Raw genomic sequence first — 18,948 nt, forward strand, 5'->3', positions numbered from 1 at the left:
GTTGAAGACATAGACTCAGAGCTGTCCACGGGAACAATATTTAAAAAGCCAACTGGCCAAAAGAATCTCTCGACATTTAGACGAAACAACACCTGCTACTTGTGACTAACAAGACACTGAAATATATTGTGCAACAGCCAGAGTCGATAAGGCATCAAACTGAAGGCAGGAAGACGACCTGTGACCTTACTCTAACCCGGGGAGGAACTCCGACACTGGAACAGATGGATACCGTGTGACCAGTTGAGCCCACACACAGTGAGCACGCTGCCATTTAAAGGTCTCCAGCCTCAGTATCTATCCTAATTCTAACTATGGAGGTGGAAGCGCCAGGACAACACACACACAGCGTTTAAATATAGATATTTTAGTTACACGTTGCAGTAGTCATAGAGACAGAAAAGAGGTGCGTTTATTATGTCCCATATGACAAAACAGAAGGAAGACATGGTTAAGAGTGTGTGAGAGGACAGGAAAGGACAGGTGGTAACTCAGAAGTGATAAATGATAGTAGAGGAAGAGGAATCATTTACCTTCCATGGGTGTATTAGGGTCCGGTCTATTTGCAAACACCACGTCCACATAGTCTAACTGCAGTCTTTCTAGAGAGGCCTTTAAACCTGGAAATGAGCACCACTGTTAGTAAATAGCAGTTGAATGAAACTACAGTATATACTGTCAAAAACTTTGTGTGTGGGATCCTCAAAGAATATATTTTCACAGGGTTATTGTACAAAAATGTTTTTGTCGCCACTCAAATGAAACCAAGAGCATTTTGTAGCAGCATCAACATTTAATCAAGTGATTTGCAGTATTGATATTTACCTTCTATAATGTGTTTTCGGGATAAACCTCTTTCAGTCTCAGCTCTGGAAAAAACAAAAGACAATAGATCTTGGTTTGTAAACAGTAATTTGAAATACTAAACTACCGGCCTCTCCAGAATAATACATATCGCATATCCTTTGTGAAATATGATCTAATAAATGTTTCAGGCTTATTGAAAGTACCTGACAACAGATAAGTTTGGATGACACATGATGTCATTACCAGGAACATCAAACAGGTCGAGACAAATTATTACAGCGGAAGCATTTATCATTTGGAAGCAGCCAGATGAAACTTACTTTCCACCCCAGAAGATCTTTGTTGTTATCACCAGAGTTGAACGTCTAAAAATGAAAAATGAAAGCAAATCTGTGACATCAACAGGTGAACATGGACAGCAGAAAATGTGTTTTGGACTTTACACAAACCATATGTTTGAATGTATTAACAGGATGAAGAGCTCGGATACTGAGTAACCATGCGATTCTACCTTATTCCCTCAGTGTCACACTCACCCACATTCCACAATAAGTGTGATTATGCCAGAACTTGGCCAGCACCAATGAATGAGTCTTGAAGGCGTATAAGCTGACAAAGCTATACAAATGCCAATTCAAGACGGATAAAGTATAAGACAAGGCACAAGAGGTTGAACCATTATCCAGAGTCTTGTTAGAGGGACACAGGAGTGAGTGTGGATATGGCACGGTGGCCCTCATTAATCTTTTATCTCCCTATCTTACCTTTCCAGCACACAACACCCTGCCTCCCAATATGTGCAAGGAAGGAGATGATACAAGATTAGGGAGGCTTGCTGGGACGGATATTAGAAAACACCAAACTCAATTAAAGTGTGCCTCATACCTCCATCCTTTTTTCTTTATGATGTTTCCGAGCACCACCTCTGCCCTGCGAAGTAGACGGAGAGAAGGTATGATTAAATAAAGATGGTCTTGAAATGATGAAAGACTCGACAGCCCACTATCACAGGGATGATTTCAAGCCCCAAGTCTAGAAAGAAAAACTCTGACAACTCTGTGTGATATATGAGGGAGCGTTCAATGGAAAGCACACCTGTTTGGGACTGGAGAGTGTGAACTGGCTGCCAGGTCACAGTCAGCAGGGCCTGGGTCCAGCTGTTCTGTGGAGCCACCACTATGTCACTCATTAACAGCCGCAGGGGTGCTAATGAGTGACATTACTTCCAACATGGGGCTCATTAAGACTGGACAGAAACCTGTCAGGAGGTTGTCTCCGCAGTCCTCTCAGCCTGACAAGTAATGAGACACCTGCCTGTAGCATAGCTCCCAACAAAATGGACTTGGGCAATGCTGAAAACTAAAACACAGCAACTACTAAGATTTGTTGAGGTTTAATGTTGGGTACATTGATGACTAATACTTGCTTTTTTTAAATAATAATATTAATAATAATTATCTCACTATTTGCCACATGCTTACTTGTGCTTTGGTCGATAATCTCTCACACACACACACACACACACACACACACACACACACACACACACACACACACACACACACACACACACACACACACACACACACACACACACACACACACACACACACACACACACACACACACACACACACACACACACACAATTTGGTGCGCAAAGACCTTAAATCTTCAGTTTTAACCCAAAGAGGGTTGATTCATATACAACTTTTTTTTTTACCAGCTCTTGTTAAACCAGGGTCTTATTTACATAACAGGGGCCATTCTGACTTATTGTTGTACTTCTTATTGTAGTAGTGGATTACAATGTATTTAACTACAATCCAGGTAATCCAGAGGTCTAATTTCTTTTGTCTCTGAACTCCTGTGTGTGTGCCAGTTTTAGTCTGCTGATCCAACAAGCAGCATGAGTAGAGTATTTGCTGCACTACCACTGTACAATCTGTTTCAAGCTCTGCCAGCTGGACACACACACCTTTTTTAAACAACCAGCAAATAAGCACTCTCCTGAGAGCAATAATGCGTGTTTGAGTGCATAATAAGGTGTGTATGTGTGTATTACTGGAAAATACCCACACAATGGAAATGTGAGTCATTTGAGAGCCCAAACATAAGGTACAGTGTGCCTGGAGCAGGTTAACTGTCTTCATTCATAATTAGGTATTTATTCCAGTGTTGACTTACAGCACAAGCAAAGACACAATGCTGCATTATTCATGGCTTTATAATATTTTATTACTTTCAGATTTGTGTGTAATTATGCTCTCCAATTTGCCACTGGCCTCACTCAGTGTCATGCAATTACTATGCATCTAGAGCAAAACGTTTAAGCCTGAAAGAAAACGAAGATGAAAATTTATATTCTTCCAATTACTCGCATACTTTTAAATGCTTTGAAGCAATGTGTGTCTGCTGATAACAGTGGCTACACAGGATAAGCAGAACATTTGTATTAGTGCATTTACACATATTTATTTATATATCAGAAAAACAGCCTACAAAATGGGATGGATACGCTAGTTAGGCATCACAATTGATGATTTAATATTTATTTGTTGACTGTTTGTTTTGTTTCTGTGTTTTGTATAGAACAAACTACATTGTTCGTAGTATTTTTTGTAACTGAGCAACCAACTGCAGAATCGACGATCTGCTTTCTCTTTACACTGACACTTACATGTCCAGTGTACATGAATATTCCTTTTGACGCGTGTTAGTAGGGATCACTACTGATACAGAGCCAAAACGCTTGAATGGATGAATGGCTTTTTTTTGTTTTAAAACGCCGTGTTAAGACAAAAACTTATTAGTATGGATGTAGCCTGTTCGTGCAGCCTCCAACATCAACATACATTCCCTGAGTCTGACTGAAATCACAGAAAGCTAAACCCAAGGACTTCACATGAAAGCTTTCGCAAAGTGTGTGATGTGTCCTACTCCTGTGTGTGTGTGTGTGTGTGTGTGTGTGTGTGTGTGTGTGTGTGTGTGTGTGTGTGTGTGTGTGTGTGTGTGTGTGTGTGTGTGTGTGTGTGCGCAATATAAGCTCCTCAGCGCTGCTATGTGCTGGAAACTGTTTGGATTAACACCTGTGCAACACATACTGAGCTGTGTTACATGCTGTCACAAACATTTGCACGTGTCAAACAGATATGTGCTTTCTGTCAAGTGGTGCTTTGTATTATGGAAGCACAATGATTAAAGTTAGAGTTGGTAATATTTCTGTGTCAAAAGTCAACTCTGTGCCTGTTTTTTCTGGACTCATCCTTTAACAACAAGGCAAACTGATTGTTGAATTCTCCCCAGACCATCGGAGCATGGACTGATGACATTGAAGGATTCAATGAGAAATACCACTGACACCTATTGAATCGTTCCCACTTTTTGTTTTCATTTGATTTTCACAGGAGCAGTCTGACGCAGCTCCTAAACATAATGTCAAAACTAAAATATTCTTGGGAAGGATTAAAAAAAAAAGGGACTTGCTGCTGTTAATCAGAGATAGTGTTCGCAAAGGATAATCCCTTAGATTATTTCAAAGCACCCAAGTTACTACAAAGCCAGATTAATCCACGCTGGAATTTAAACCGTCACTACATTCAGCAATAGGGCAACACGGGGCTGCTTTCTCAGGGTAAAAATATCATCACAAGCTGTCCAGTAAATTTAGATCAAGACCATGAATATCTGAACCCTCGTGTATGTTACTGCAAGAATGAAAAGGACCCGATAAAAAAAGACTTTCAGGTCTATGTTCAAGGAGAGAGACTGTCGTGTCCATTAATAGTCAACTGGAAATACTTTACATGAACAATTAAATCTGCTGACAAAGAGAAGTTATATTTCCATCTAAATCAAGAGCAAAGATCACAGTTATGGCAGAAAACATGAGAGAAACACGGCATTTATAATTGCTTCATGTGTTAATTTGAAGATGGTTCCAGTTTTCTGATTATTCCACACAGATCTAATGCTTTCTTCTGCAGCATTTTTGTGGATATTCCCATCACATATTTCATCTGTTTCATGATTAACGCGTATAGTGTTTCCATTACGTTTTGCTGCAGATTGTTTTTACTGATAAACCGACTTTTCTTTGAATTGCCTGAGTTTCTTGTTTTTTAATGTGCAAAGGGAAAATGTGAACAACATAGTGATGCTTGTGAGTTTTAATGACTTTGTTACTGTTATCACACATGTCTGATAACTTTTCAAGTCAAAGCTTTGAGCAGCTTGAACATATCTGTATTCATCTCCATTGGTGGCAGAAGTTTTCAAAGCATCTCACAATTTTCTTGCTTAGATTGGGGGGCAATGTTTTTTTATTTATTTGTCTACTCAGTTTTCTGCTACACTGCATAGTTAGCATTGGAGTAATGCCGTGTTAGTATTGGTTGAGGGAGAAAGCCAATATGAAGTAGCATTATGGGGTGCTTGAGGTTCTTTGGGAGAAAGAAGTTCAAAATGCAGCAGAATTGTATATAGCTGTGTATCGAGATCTTGATTTTAAAACGATTAATCATGCCGACTAACTGAAGCTATCTGCATCGCTTTACACCCATAAAATAAAAGAATATGTTTCATGAGATTTGGGTGAGTACCTGGAAATTGCATTGAGGCACGGCAACTACTTCATAATCTCTGCCTGTGACTTAATCAATCACGCTTCAGCAGCTTCATAATATCTGTTGTTACCGCTCAATGATGCATGACCCGTGGCACAGGATCTACTCACTTTCCAGCAGCGTAGACCTCCGCTGTGTCAAACAGATTGATGCCATTTTCATACGCCAGAGTCATCAGCTGCTCTGCCATCTGTGAAAAGAGCAGGGGAGAAGGAAGCGCGAAGGGAAACAATAGGGTGAGAGATCACTCATTTGAGGTGTTGGCGCTTTTCAATTATTAAAATGTCCCTTCACAAGACTACAGAATGATGTTGGGGGTTTAATTTGGTATAAAATGTTTATTCACTGGCTGTCGAACTTTCAGTGTGTTGTTACTAAAAGTAAAAATAGTGTCTTGAGCAATCCAGGATATGCCAAGTCATATGGATGGTTTTCATTCCCAACCCCTGACTGATGGAGGATGACAAAATCCATCTGCTCTCACCTCATCCGTTATCTGTCCGCCAAACGTCACCCATGTTCCTAAAGAGGATGACAGGGGGGTGGGTGTCAGTGTAAGTACACAAACACACATGCAAACAGATGAGCCAATACATATTATTACCATAGTGAATGTACTGTTTTATAACTTCTGCAGAGTTCTGGAACTTGCTTCTTTATTTTTTCTCTCATTTAATCTTTCTTAGAAGATTAAAGACCATGGTGTGGTCTGCTCATCTCATCAATCTGCTATACAAAGTTGTTTGTGTGCAGAAAACTTTTCAGTGTTTCTAAGAATCGAAGAGACGCATACCTAATCCAAGGCAGGACACCCGCAGGCCCGACTTCCCAAGGTTTCTGTCAAAACAGAGAGAATCATTCACATTAATGCAGAACTGAGGTGGCAGTGATTTGTGATATTTACACCCTGGTGGTGGCTATGACCATTAGAGAAGGACTTAAAGCCTTGTTTTCAACCTTGATTGACCGATAAATCAAATCGAATACCCTATCACACTTTTGTAATGGGAGAAAAGCCTGTTCTGAAGGTTCTTACTGAAGTGGAATATTACAGCCATGGACGACATGAAAAACAGGGCTTTGTGTGGATCTGAAGCCTGCACCTACTGCAGCACTGACACACGTCGAGTGGATGTGTAGGGGAAGAGAGTAACAGGAGCTGACAATGAGAATGTGTGTGTGGGAATATGCGGTTTATGTATGTTTGTGTGAAATGTCAGGGAAGAGGAGAAGAGAAGGAGTGGGACTTAAACAGGCCCACCACGACATCCACTGAAATTTCACACAACACACCAGGATCCCTCAGCCGCCATCTGACTAAAATCCCCTACAGCAACGTAGAAGCACGACAACTCACAACAACTAAAGCTGGCATCTCGGAGCCTGCATGGTCCGGACAGGCAGCTCTGCTGACGATCACAGATTTGGTTAGGTTCTTTTATACAAGCTTTATAAGTGCTCCGAGATGCCTTTGGTACCTGGTTAAGAAGCAACATCATCACAGATGTGTTATAATCACTGAAATAACTCATCAGTTTCAGTTATTTTTCCACACAAAACGAGGACCATAGGACCCGTATTGGCTCAAATCTTTCCCAAATATATCTGATCTAAGAAATGATTAAATATACAAAACGAAATGTGCTACTTCTGGTCAGCCTCCTGCAAGAGATACGCTGGCAGTGTTAAACGATTAAAAAAATTTGTCCAACGGGGATGATGTAACATGGGCAGGAGTCAAAGTAAGCGTGTGGGAGGACAACTAATATATTTTTATAAAACTGCCTGTATAGAAATATAGTTGAAATGAAAAGGAGCAGAGAAGACAGGGGTCAGATGTGTTCTGTGAGTGTGTGCGTATCCAGATGTGTCTGTTACATCGCTCTGCCTGTGAGGACTGTGTGTAAGTGTGTGTGGGTGTTTTGTGAAGCCATGATAAGACTGTTGAATTGCTGCAGTGACTAAAAAAACACTTCTTTCAATGTGGTCTGAACACCATGTCCAAAACCACTGACTAAACTGTTTAAAATAAATATGTAAATCTCAGCGGTATCATACAGCCTCAAAGCAAAGCAGGCTACAGTGGTCTACATTTGTGTTGTTCTAGAAACAAAAACAAGCTTTTCAAATGCTTTCAATTTTCACTTTTTTGATAAATCTACTTTCTTTTTTAAAAGAGTTAATCCACTTAAATGTTCACATCATCAAACATCATTAGCTCCACTCTTATTCCACTGAACTCCTCTAGAGGCTGAAAGAGACTCATCTATTTGTTCATATTTTTTTTATATATCGAGATTGAATATCTCAGGAAAAATCAACCATTTCTGGATCTGTCTGAGATTTCGGTGTGACTAAGAAACAAAGAAATTACATCCGCTTCATGTATTTTCCAAGTAAAGCAACTTATTTTCTACTAAGGGCCTCATTAAAAAGATCTGATATGGTCAGTGAGGTCTGTAATCGTGTTATAGTTTGAATCCAAGGGGCTATGACGACATCTATAGGAGCCCGATGACTTATACGCGCACACAGCCACTTGTGAGGGAGAGAATGAGAGTGATAAGAGAATCTAAAGGGACCACGTGCCCTTACGTTGCACCGCAGTGACGAGGTTAACACAAGTCCCTTCTGGCAAATCACTGGAGCTGATCTACAATTAACTGGCTCTTAATTGCATGAGTAAAATACCCCCTCGGGGAGCTGCTGCTCTGCATCACTTACAGAGATAACCAAAACCAAAAGCAGCTTACTGAGTGAAACTGTTTGGTGGAGCATGTTTGTGAGAGTGTTTTTAATGATGGACTGAGCCATTTGTCATCAGTGAGAGCAAAATAACTTCACTAATAACTCTGCTTGAGTGCATCATCCTTTAAATAGGCAGTAAACACAGTGGGTTTTGGTTTCCGAAACACAGTTGTGCTACTGTACGTTAAGCACAGAGCATTTTAAGCCTTACACTGTTCCAGATTTAAACTCCTAATGTGATTAGATGAATCCACGTTGCTTAATATGTTAATACACCGTGTATGTTGTGTGTCACTGAAATGCATAGTAAACAAGTCTAATTAGATAAACTGAGAGCAACTGTCATAACATGCTTCTAGAGTTGCGTCTTTTTCATCAGCATGTGTTCGGGGTTATCACAAATTGAAGCTTACAGTGCAAGTGTTGCATGAGCATGTTTTAACCATGAACACTGCACAGTGCAGTGCCAGTGTAGTTAAGCACTTCCCCAATCCTAAAAATAAGTTAAAGGTATATTAGAATACACAGCTCTGCCCTTGCTGTTGTTCTCATTGCATGGGCGTCTCTTTGTCAGCACATTGTTGTGTTCAATATTTTACTAGACGGGCCTTGAATATTGCATTGTGTGTTACTGCGATGACCCCTCTGCCAGGCCTAGTAAGTATGCAGGGCTCGGGTTCCCGCTGAGCCTCAGTAGACATGAGCCGCAACAGTAAAGTCATCTATATCACACCCTCCTCAATAATGAAGGAGACAGGTACAGTACTGGATCAGCAAACTCACTACAGCTGCAGGGACACAGCCACTGAACAGAACACATAATAACCGCAGCACATGGTCAGTGGTCTTGTTTAGTTTGAAGAACTAGATAACCTTTCACTGAGGTTGCTGTTAACATCACCCTTCTAATCCAATCAGCACAAAGCCCAAAGGGACGAGGCAAGGGCTTTCATTTTGGTATGTTGGTTTATTTAATTAAGGGCTGGCTTGGAGATCTATTTGGGGCTTGTTTACACACAGATTGCATTACACTTTAACTTGACACAATGAATTCTGCATGTCTAAGTCTATCATTCAGCGCTGCTGCTGACTTTGGCAGCTGGTGAAGGAAGAACAACTCTGGAAAATGCGGGAGCTTCAAGACCTTCCACCAAGGTCGACATAACAAAAGGAATAGCAGATGACACCTAAGAGAGAGTCATTTATTATTGATCAATGGAATATAGATTATTGGATTGTTGTCTCTTGAGGAAAAAACATGAAATACAAAAGAGATGTAATAAGGGGCCTCAACACAAAATAGAAAGGGTGTATAGATAAAAATAACTAGTACTCCTGTTATTCCTACTACTAGCTGAGCCATTCTCACACATTGAGTTTAGCATATTTACTGTAAGCACTGCTAACTGTATGAATCACCTTGTTAGAATGGCGTTCAAATTGTACTCGCATAACACCCCAAAACTATCAGCAGGAAACAAAATCTTTAACTGTGAAATACAATCTACTACTACAGGAGGAAGGACAGAAGGAAAGGTAATATAGATAGCAAGGATTAATATATGATAGTCGTTGAAACCCGGCACCACTCCATAACAATCCACAAGAGTTTTAAGTATAAAAGTGTTTTGACACATGTCATCACAATCCCAATAAGCAATAAAGTAAGTTAGTGTAAACGTAGCTGTAGCCAGAAACATGCAATCTACCAAGGTCATTAAATGTGTAGTTTCCTCTGAATAACACCCTCCCCTGTTGGGCCAATCAATTACCTCAATACAAACACGGGTGTGACCCTTCAGATCAATCAATAAAATGTTTACCACAACACAGTAATATGCCTCCGCCAACCTTTCAAGTTGCACATCACATCAGTCCAGATTCATATAGTACAAGTAGTGAAGACTCAGAAGGAAGTGTATGAATGTTTTAGTTACAGCAATAAACACATTTTGTGAGGTCACAGTGACCTTTGACCAGCAGACTCTGATCAGATCATGCTTGAGTGAACATTTGTGCCAAATTTGAAGAAATTCTCTCAAGGCGTTCCTGAGATACTGTGTTTACGAGAATGAGATGTAACGAGACAGATGTAAGGAAAACTCACATTATGCCTGCAGCTACAGTGATGCACTGATGTGGAGACATGAAAACGCCTGATGGATACACATACATTACTCCCTACAGTCTTCTGATGATGTCAAATATAACATAATTTCTACTAAAAGACACATTTTTATTTTTACCAAGTGATTTGGAACAAATTGGGGTCAATCCAAATGGTAATCTACTTTCAAATAGGTATTCACAATGTTATTTTCTTTTTGTATAACGTGGTGCAGATTATCAGACTACTTCCTTTTTTAATTTATTTTTCTGTTGTTCAAGAAATAGACATGTAGGATTTGTCTAAGCAGAGATATGCAGTTAGCCGAGTGCCATTTTACAGTATTTATGCATAACCACAAAAATCCCATTAGTCCATGAAATAAGAAATAGTAATCCAACGATATTCATTAAGGATCAACATTTATTATTGTGTTATTCTTAGACAAGGACATTTTTGTTCATCACAGCTCTAATCTGACATAACATTATTTAGTAAATCATCTGAAAATCAGAGCTGCTAAAATTCTGCGTGCTAACAAATTTAGCTTTATGGCCACAAAATGGTATTTGGGACAGCCTGAATACAAACTAGGCTATGATGATTCAAACAATAATTCATTCGTCAATATCATCCACCTCTATGACCATGAAAGGGTAAAATTGATGGATGATAAATATTCACCTTAATTATCCTTAGATCGTGAAGCTTGAACTTTAATTCAAATGTAGGATGACATAAGGTTTAAAACACATCAGCACCTCACACATGTACAGTTTGTTTGCAAGTCCTGATATTGATGGATTTCAATCCATTATTATACCTTATGTCATCTAATCTATTTCACCTATTAGCTGTGTCTGTTGTCTCATGGTTTGTATCCATGATCACACAAAAACACACGCACTGCATTCGCTACAACCACAGTTAGAGATGAGTTTAGTATGTGACACTGTTTAAGTCTTCAGAGTGTCAACTAAATGTTGACGCTTTCCAATATCCTGTAACTTTGTGATTAAAACTATGGCTGAAAGAATTCAGAGGGGTTAGCCTTTGTTTGCCAAATATTTCAAAACCAAAAAATATGAACAGTACAGTGAAGCTCTAGCTGCATTGAGGAGGAGCAGGACTGAGTCGGAGAGATGGTTTAAAGTCGGGGTGAAGTCGGCGGACAGGACACGGTGATGAATGAGCAAACAAGGTCACAGAGCTGTAAAGAGAAACGTGTTGAGAGGTATGTTCGCTGAGCTGGACTATTAATACTACCTCAGCCGTGGATTTAACTTGGGAAAAACACAGGCTGAATTCCACTGGCTCGTGGTAGCTGCAGGTGGTTTCCTCCTCCATTCAGGTTTATGTAACATCCATTCCACATAAAGGAAAGGAAGGGTGGAGGGAGCGAGGGAGGGAGAGAGGGAGGGAGGGAGCGACCAAGGAGAGATATTGGATTAAAATTGTCCTGACTAGGCAATAACAAAGGAGAAACCACTCTGCCCAGAAAAGCTCCTTATGCACATTTAAAGCAGACAAAGGAACAGTTCAACCCTGAAATAAAATTTCATTATTATCTGCTTTTCTGTATTTAAGACTTAACAGTCAAACAACAATATTGTTTCTATTGATCCAATTACCTCCCATTTATCCCCAGTATCCACCTCATTGGCTGACACATGAATGGTTGTGCTCTTTGTTGTGCACATCCTCCAGAGTCTCACCACCAGCCTCTATTCACTTGCTGCCAGCTGGATGACCCTTTTCAGTAACTCAAGGCAAAAACAGTCAATTCTCTACTCATATAAAGCCAAAGATGGAAATTGCGGGGGCGAGTTGTGACTGGACGTGAATGTTAAAAGATGGGTTATTATTCAGGTGTGGTTTTAAGAGGAAATTGTTTTATTTTGATATATACGCTAATCTGCTTTCTTGCAGAGAGTCAGAAGAGAAGATCGATAAAGGGGTATGAAGGTAGAGCCAGGAAACAATTTGTTTAGCTCAGCACAACGACTGAATGCAGAAGAAGAAACAGCTATTCTGGGTGTGTCCACACTGATGGGAAATAAGACGACCAGTACCTATAAAGCTCACTAACGAATACATTATGTCCTGATTAGTCCCTGGGACTTTTCCAGTTTTTATGCCTAAATCTGCCAAACAGCTGCTGGCTTTTTAAGATCACACATTTATAAGAGAGGTATTGTTTTTTCACGTCTAGCTCTCAGGAGAAAGTAAATAAAGATATTTTCTTAAATCCTAAATTATTCCTGGTTCACAAAACAAGGCAATATCCTTAGAGAAGAAACACTAAATGCTACCTGGCATAAATTCTGACGACTGCTTTCACCAATCTCGTTTATTGACACTTGCATATTATACGTCTTTGGTAACTAACTGATCTGAGTCCCAGACATCGAGTTTATGAGACTGTTAAAATGCCATTCAATGTATGTACAAGCTTATGCAAAAAAACATAAAACACTTGGGTGAAGCTTTGATGCCAAAATAGTTATGTGTAAATCATACCCAACAGAAGAATACAGTTGTTTTTTTCTATTGGGAAATGCCATTATGAGTGTCAGCCACGTTTCTCTCTCAGTGTGGTTAGCTTACGTTGACGGTTTACCACATACAAGATTCAAGAGTTAGTACGTGTGTTCTCACAGGCAAAAAAAGACAAACCCAAAAGAAGCATCACATTAAACTTAGACTGTTGACATCTGTTCAGGCTAACTGCAAAAAAAATCGTCATCAACTGCTGAATAATATCACGCAATAACCTTCAACCTACATATTTCATGTTTCCCATAATTATTGCACTTGTATTTTTTATTTCTTGTTCTGAGGATGTTAGTTCTTATTTTGCCTCTTTTATCCAGATCCATTCCCCCTTTAAATGAACACATGCTCACTAATAAACTGTATAATTGGTTTTTTGCAGCATCACCTGTGAAAGCAGTTCAAGACTACAATATCAAATGTGATTTCATTTGTGTATGTAAACAACTTCATACATAAAGCAGCCAGAAACAAAGTGCTTTGTTGCCAATGGCTCTATGAGACAGTTGTCAATGGCAGTTCTTCTTCTCTCTTATAAACAGATTGCCAGCACAGAGGGTTTTCTTGAGGCTAAATTTGTTTTGCTTCTAACCCTGGCATTTTCACAGGCTCTTGTCTCGGAATAAATCTGCCATCGCCCACAGGGATGGGAAATCTGCTATATGTTGAAAAGGAGTGAGGGGGACACTAACAATATAAATGTGGCGGATTCCAAGTCTGAGGTAATGAGTCTTATTATTTAAGCGCCAACATCCTTTTAAACTAAATATCATAGTCAAAGTACACTGACAAACTTTATATAGTGACATGAATGATTAAAATGTCTTTTAAAAAGGTAACAGAGAATCTGTACATCGGCACACGGTTGCAAACAAAATCACTAATAGAACAATTAATCAATCAATCAATCAGAGATCAAATTATTGTTTTGAGTCAGTTACTAAGAAAAGTGTCCCAACTACTCTGGTTTCAGCTTCTTAAATATGAAGTTTTCCCGGTTTTCTTAGTCTTCTATGAGTGTAAAGTAAATAACTTTGGCATTTTGAATGTTGGTCAGACTAAACAAAAATATTTTTAGATGACAACTTGGGCTTTGAGGAATTTCAATGGACATTTTCAAGCTTTTATATAGATATTAATAGATAATCAACACATGGATCAGTGATTTAAAAAAAATATTGTTTGTTGCAGCCGTAATTATAAGTAAGCGACTGAAGGTTATTAGCATAATGGATCTAAACTGTACTAACAAGCCTGTAAGAGAACATCTTGCTGATAAAAACAGAGCAGAGACTGCATTGGGCACTGTATCAATTTAGAGAAAAAAACTGGTCCATCTGCCTTACTAAAAAAAATGTTGAGGTTAAATATTCATAGTACACATGACTAAGCATGATGCTCTTGGGTATATGGGATTTTTGCCTGCTGGCCCATGCTGTAATACTTTATTAAGCTAAAGAGACGCTTTTATTTGAGCTATAAGTGTTCTACATCACTGATTTGACTTAACCTCCAGTTCAAATGCAGCGAAAAACCTAACTACAGATTTCATTATCAAAATAAGTCTCATTTCATTTCTAAAGCTAATCCGTCTCCTAACAGTATGCGGAATATCTAATCTACAGTGGTGGTTTTCAATAACCTCTATTGAGCATTTGTGCATCTTTAATTCAACCACTGGACTTAAATCAGTATTTAAGCAATGCTACAAAACCCAATAATGATATGAAACCCTGAAGGATATAACGTGCGCGCGCACGCACGCGCACGCGCACACACACTCTCTCTCTCTCTCTAATTAAACTCTATCAGTGAGGCAAAGAAAGAACAGCTGTCTTCATGTTCTCCTTCAACATAACACTAGTGTGTCTCTCGCATGCAGACACACTTAAAGACACAGGCAAAATACTCCTCAACAACCCCCCCTCTCACTTGTTCTCTTATACACCAACACAGAAAAAAAAAAAAGTGCATACAGTGAAACACAAGCCTACATCAATAAATGAACCATCCCACCGTTTGGCAATTTCTCCCAACACGCCCAGAGCAAACAGATGGCGAATGTTCTGTGCACATTTAAGATGGTACCTAAGTGGCTACTGTGGCCTGAAATCTGTGCTGTGGATGAGTCTTAGTATTTACATTAGAGCGGCCAAAGTGTACCGCTGCTGTATGTGTTTTCTGTTCAACAACCACAGTCTATTTATGATTCATATTTCAAGGGGGAGTAGAGGCAGTGGAAAGCTGGCTTCCGTGGTGAAGAGAGCCCTTAGAATGCAACGTCCCACCGTGCACCCACACTGACGATGCCCCAAATCTTACACCCACAGCTTTTGTCACCCAACACTGAGTGATGCATGATTTTTGCATGTGTGTAACAAAATACTGTAAAAATGGAAACCTAGTTTCATCTTTCAGAAAAATTCCCTTACTAGGGAAAAACTACTCCATAATTAAGCACCAATTCAGTTTTCATTCTGCAACCACAGCTAATAGGCAAATGTTAAATGTGTATACTGGTAATTAACTGATATATGATAATGAGGTGTGTGTAATTTGAAGCTAGTAAACGTAGTAAATCTATATGTGGTTTCATTGATGAAGGAATATGCTCTATAAGTGGCCTTCTATTTGCCATATGTTAGAACAACTAATTTCAAGGTGAACTAACAGAGACAACTCCGGGGAATGGTCTTTTTTAAAGTAGTTTCTTTAGTTTCTCAGTTATTGATAATGATACATCACAACCCCACAAAACACTGTGGTGAGATTCAAATGCCATCCGCTTTCATAACAATGCCAGTAGCTATTTACTGGGGCTGTGACTCACTGTCAACATTATAACCAACAGTGGACCTCCAGAGATGTGAGGGATCCTGCTGAAAGTCTGGGCTAGGGTGAGTTATCTGTAGAGCTGCACAAGCGGAGGAGGTGAGTCAGCTCTGATTTACATGGCCACTGCAGGAAATGATACTGAGTGCAACGCAGCACAATTGTTTTATCGCAAAGTGTGGCAAAAACAATATCATGATTTGACAAAAAAAGCTAAAAAACGCTGGAATTTTGTCTGCACGAAGCACAAAAATGGCAGATCCAACTGAAAGGTGATATGTTATCGATCTTAATCTCCTCGGTAGTACTTTGCAAAAGTTTACTTTCTATGACTACGCAAAGAAAATGTGAATCATACTCTACAGACGCTTCCCGAGTTAGACCAATGGAGAGAAGTGCTGATATCGGCCTGTGAAGCAGGGCTCATGTGGGACTGACTCCCCACCTGCACTGTCTCACCAGTCTCTCAGATATTCCCCCATTCCCTGAGAGAGACTACTTTACATAATCATAAGCCATTTTGTGTGCATCATTAATTCAGTCCTGACTGAAGGCATTTAATCAATCCTTGAAGGTGGCGCAGGCTCTCATTGCTGAGTTTGATGATTTTAACCAGTGCAGCCATGCAGACCCGGTGTCATATTACAGAACGGCTCCGTCTCTGGTGAGGCGGCTCAGTAAAGCTGCCGCAATCCCTCCGCACCTTGAAAAGACGTTCACATTGATGGTTTCCCTGGCCTTGTGGATAAAGTCACTTTCAACCTGAGATGCTTCCTCGCCTGTAGATGTGAGCCGACGGCCTTGATTGAATCTCAAGGCTGCGACTCAGGGAAACAGAAAGGGATGTATGCAAATCAGGCTGATCTGAATTTCAGAGTACTATTCAGCAGGTTGGATAACCATGGAAAGTTTTGTAGGGTGGCTAAAGCAGCTTTAACTGTATTCTTCTGGAGCACAGTTATAAAACCACAAACATCTTCAGCTGTCAAAAGTGCAAAATGAAAAATTCAAACTGAATTTAACAGAGAGAAAAAAAATCATGCGCTCATAGATTAAAGGAGAAATACATTTCCATTAAAGGGGTTGGTAGCCTCAACTCCAAGAGGCACATTTGAAACACACTGACATGACAGATCATTCCACACTACTGTACTTCCTCTTGGGCATAGAGCCTGCACCAACATTAACCTTAGCACTCTCCATTCCTTTCTTCCCTTCTTTCTTTCACTCTCTCCTTCCTTCCTTCCTTTTCATTTCTATTCCTAAAAACACTATGCTGCACCGCCAGCACACTTATCCCAGAGCCTCATGCTGGATTTAGAGCTGCATTAGCTTCAGTTTATATAAGATACAGGCCCGGGTTCACGAACCAAGAGCCCGATATATATCTAAGACTACGCAGCAGAAGCAGAGAATGCAAACAGCCACTGGCCCTCGAGCAGAGAATGATTTTACTCATTCAATATCATTAGCCTCAATAATGACAGTGTGCCAACATGGCAGGCCTGCCGCTAGCAAATCAGATGCAAAGGATTGCGATGAACCATTCAGACAACAACAGCTCTGAGGGTGGGTAATGTGTTTCCTCGAATCAAGTGTTAGTTTCTTAGCCGGCAATTAACATAGCACTAATTTCCTCCTCAAAAATACAACAACAAAAACCCTGATTTATTCTGCTTTGAGGACACAACATCACTTTGCACATTATCATCTTCAGCTTTGAGGTTTAAAAAGATTAAATTCAAAATGAACAGTTATCTCTTTACCAATACCATCCCGATGAGACATTTTGTCCTGATTATAATGTTTGGTATGAACGATAAACTGCATTATAAAGAAAACAAATTACATGATTTTAATTAAGGCTCCGCTTTTGATTCCACTGAAGAAACAAACATATTTTATCCACTCCGAAAAGCACGTTTAATTGCATTTATCCTCTGTCACAATGAATAGCGGCACCCTGAAGCAAGATGACAGTACACCTTGGAAACAGTGACTCAAACTGAGGATAGTAACTTGGAAGAATGTTACAAAATCAATTGATAATATAACAGTAAGATAGTTACTGTGAGTAATTTTAATGTATTGTAAAATTTCCAGCTGTGCTAGTACGATAGGGATGTTGGTTTTTATTATTAACCTTGACAAGCTGATTCAAGTTGGAAATGCAAAGCAGATGCATTGCAAGAATGGCCAGCTTGCTGCACATTATCATGTTCCTACGTTACCATGCTGCAAGATAATTCAAACTCATTTCCTCACTGATAATGACGACAGATTTGTCATCTTGCACTACTGGTTAATTTGCCTTTCACTTACTCCTCTATGTGCCGCACCTCCATATGCTTTTAAAGATATTCCACCAAGTAATTGTTTTTCTGCCTCCTTATCAGCTCTCGTGTAAAAGCCTGAATAATTAAAATAATTCGCCACACAAACAAAAGACCTTTGAATTTTGCTACAAATGCTGTTCTGCATGTAAACCACCGCTTAAAGGTTAATGTGGTATGGCAGAAAAAACATGGTCATGAGTATTCAGGTCGTTTCTACACTCAAACAGGTCAGATCATTTCCCCTTAAATAAAATAAAACACATTTAATCCACACAGGCAGTAAGAAAGCAACAGAGTTGTAAATATACAATTTAGTGGAAATTGGTAATCGACTGAGTGAAGGGGTGTAGATAAATATTCAGCCCAGCATCATGTCAGCATTGTGTATAAAAGCTATAATTATGTCAACGTCTGTTCCCTTTCCATTTAGAGAGGCTTTTTAATATGACAACATTACTCTGATAGTGGCATATGGAGCTTTGACTCAATGACTGGAAATTAAGTTGATCTGAATATTTCTGCTCTATGTTTAAAAGAAGTATTGCAGTGATAATCTATATAAACCCACACTATAAGAAATTATCATTAAAGACTAGGACTAGTGTTAAGTCAAAAAAATGAGTTCTATCAATAACTAATTAGTTTCCCCTTCAAAGCTGAACAAATGCAGTTTACTGTGCTTTGTTTGTAAAGCTTGTTTACGTCGCTCCTGCACAGAGCAGATTAGACATCAATTGCCACTAACCAAATACAAATTATATGCAACATCACATCTTAAAGTCAAAGATGAGATGAAATAACAAACTGAAAATATTTTTTAGATCCCACTTGATAGATAAATAAAAGTTTGGGAAGGTTAAATAATGAGTCCTTGTCATGATGAAGCACTTCATTTAACTGTGGCTCTTAAACAGGTGGTGTGTGGCATATTGGAGAGAAA

General features: G+C 39.4%; 1 protein-coding gene across 4 annotated transcripts in view; it reads right to left on the minus strand.

The window, feature by feature from the left end:
• The window catches only part of kcnab2a (potassium voltage-gated channel, shaker-related subfamily, beta member 2 a), a 76,738-nt gene that overhangs the window by 10,173 nt on the left and 47,617 nt on the right, over window positions 1-18,948 (minus strand). For all 4 annotated transcript variants that reach the window (XM_034586468.1, XM_034586469.1, XM_034586467.1 and 1 more), the window contains 7 exons: window positions 6,226-6,269; window positions 5,917-5,954; window positions 5,543-5,622; window positions 1,693-1,737; window positions 1,128-1,172; window positions 826-869; window positions 534-620 (listed from right to left, as the gene is read on the minus strand). In XM_034586468.1, coding sequence (XP_034442359.1) covers window positions 534-620; window positions 826-869; window positions 1,128-1,172; window positions 1,693-1,737; window positions 5,543-5,622; window positions 5,917-5,954; window positions 6,226-6,269 — 383 coding nt within the window. The remainder of the gene's footprint in view (window positions 1-533; window positions 621-825; window positions 870-1,127; window positions 1,173-1,692; window positions 1,738-5,542; window positions 5,623-5,916; window positions 5,955-6,225; window positions 6,270-18,948) is intronic.

The sequence above is a fragment of the Hippoglossus hippoglossus genome, chromosome 5 (assembly GCF_009819705.1).
Source record: "Hippoglossus hippoglossus isolate fHipHip1 chromosome 5, fHipHip1.pri, whole genome shotgun sequence".
In the NCBI taxonomy this organism is placed as follows: domain Eukaryota; kingdom Metazoa; phylum Chordata; class Actinopteri; order Pleuronectiformes; family Pleuronectidae; genus Hippoglossus; species Hippoglossus hippoglossus.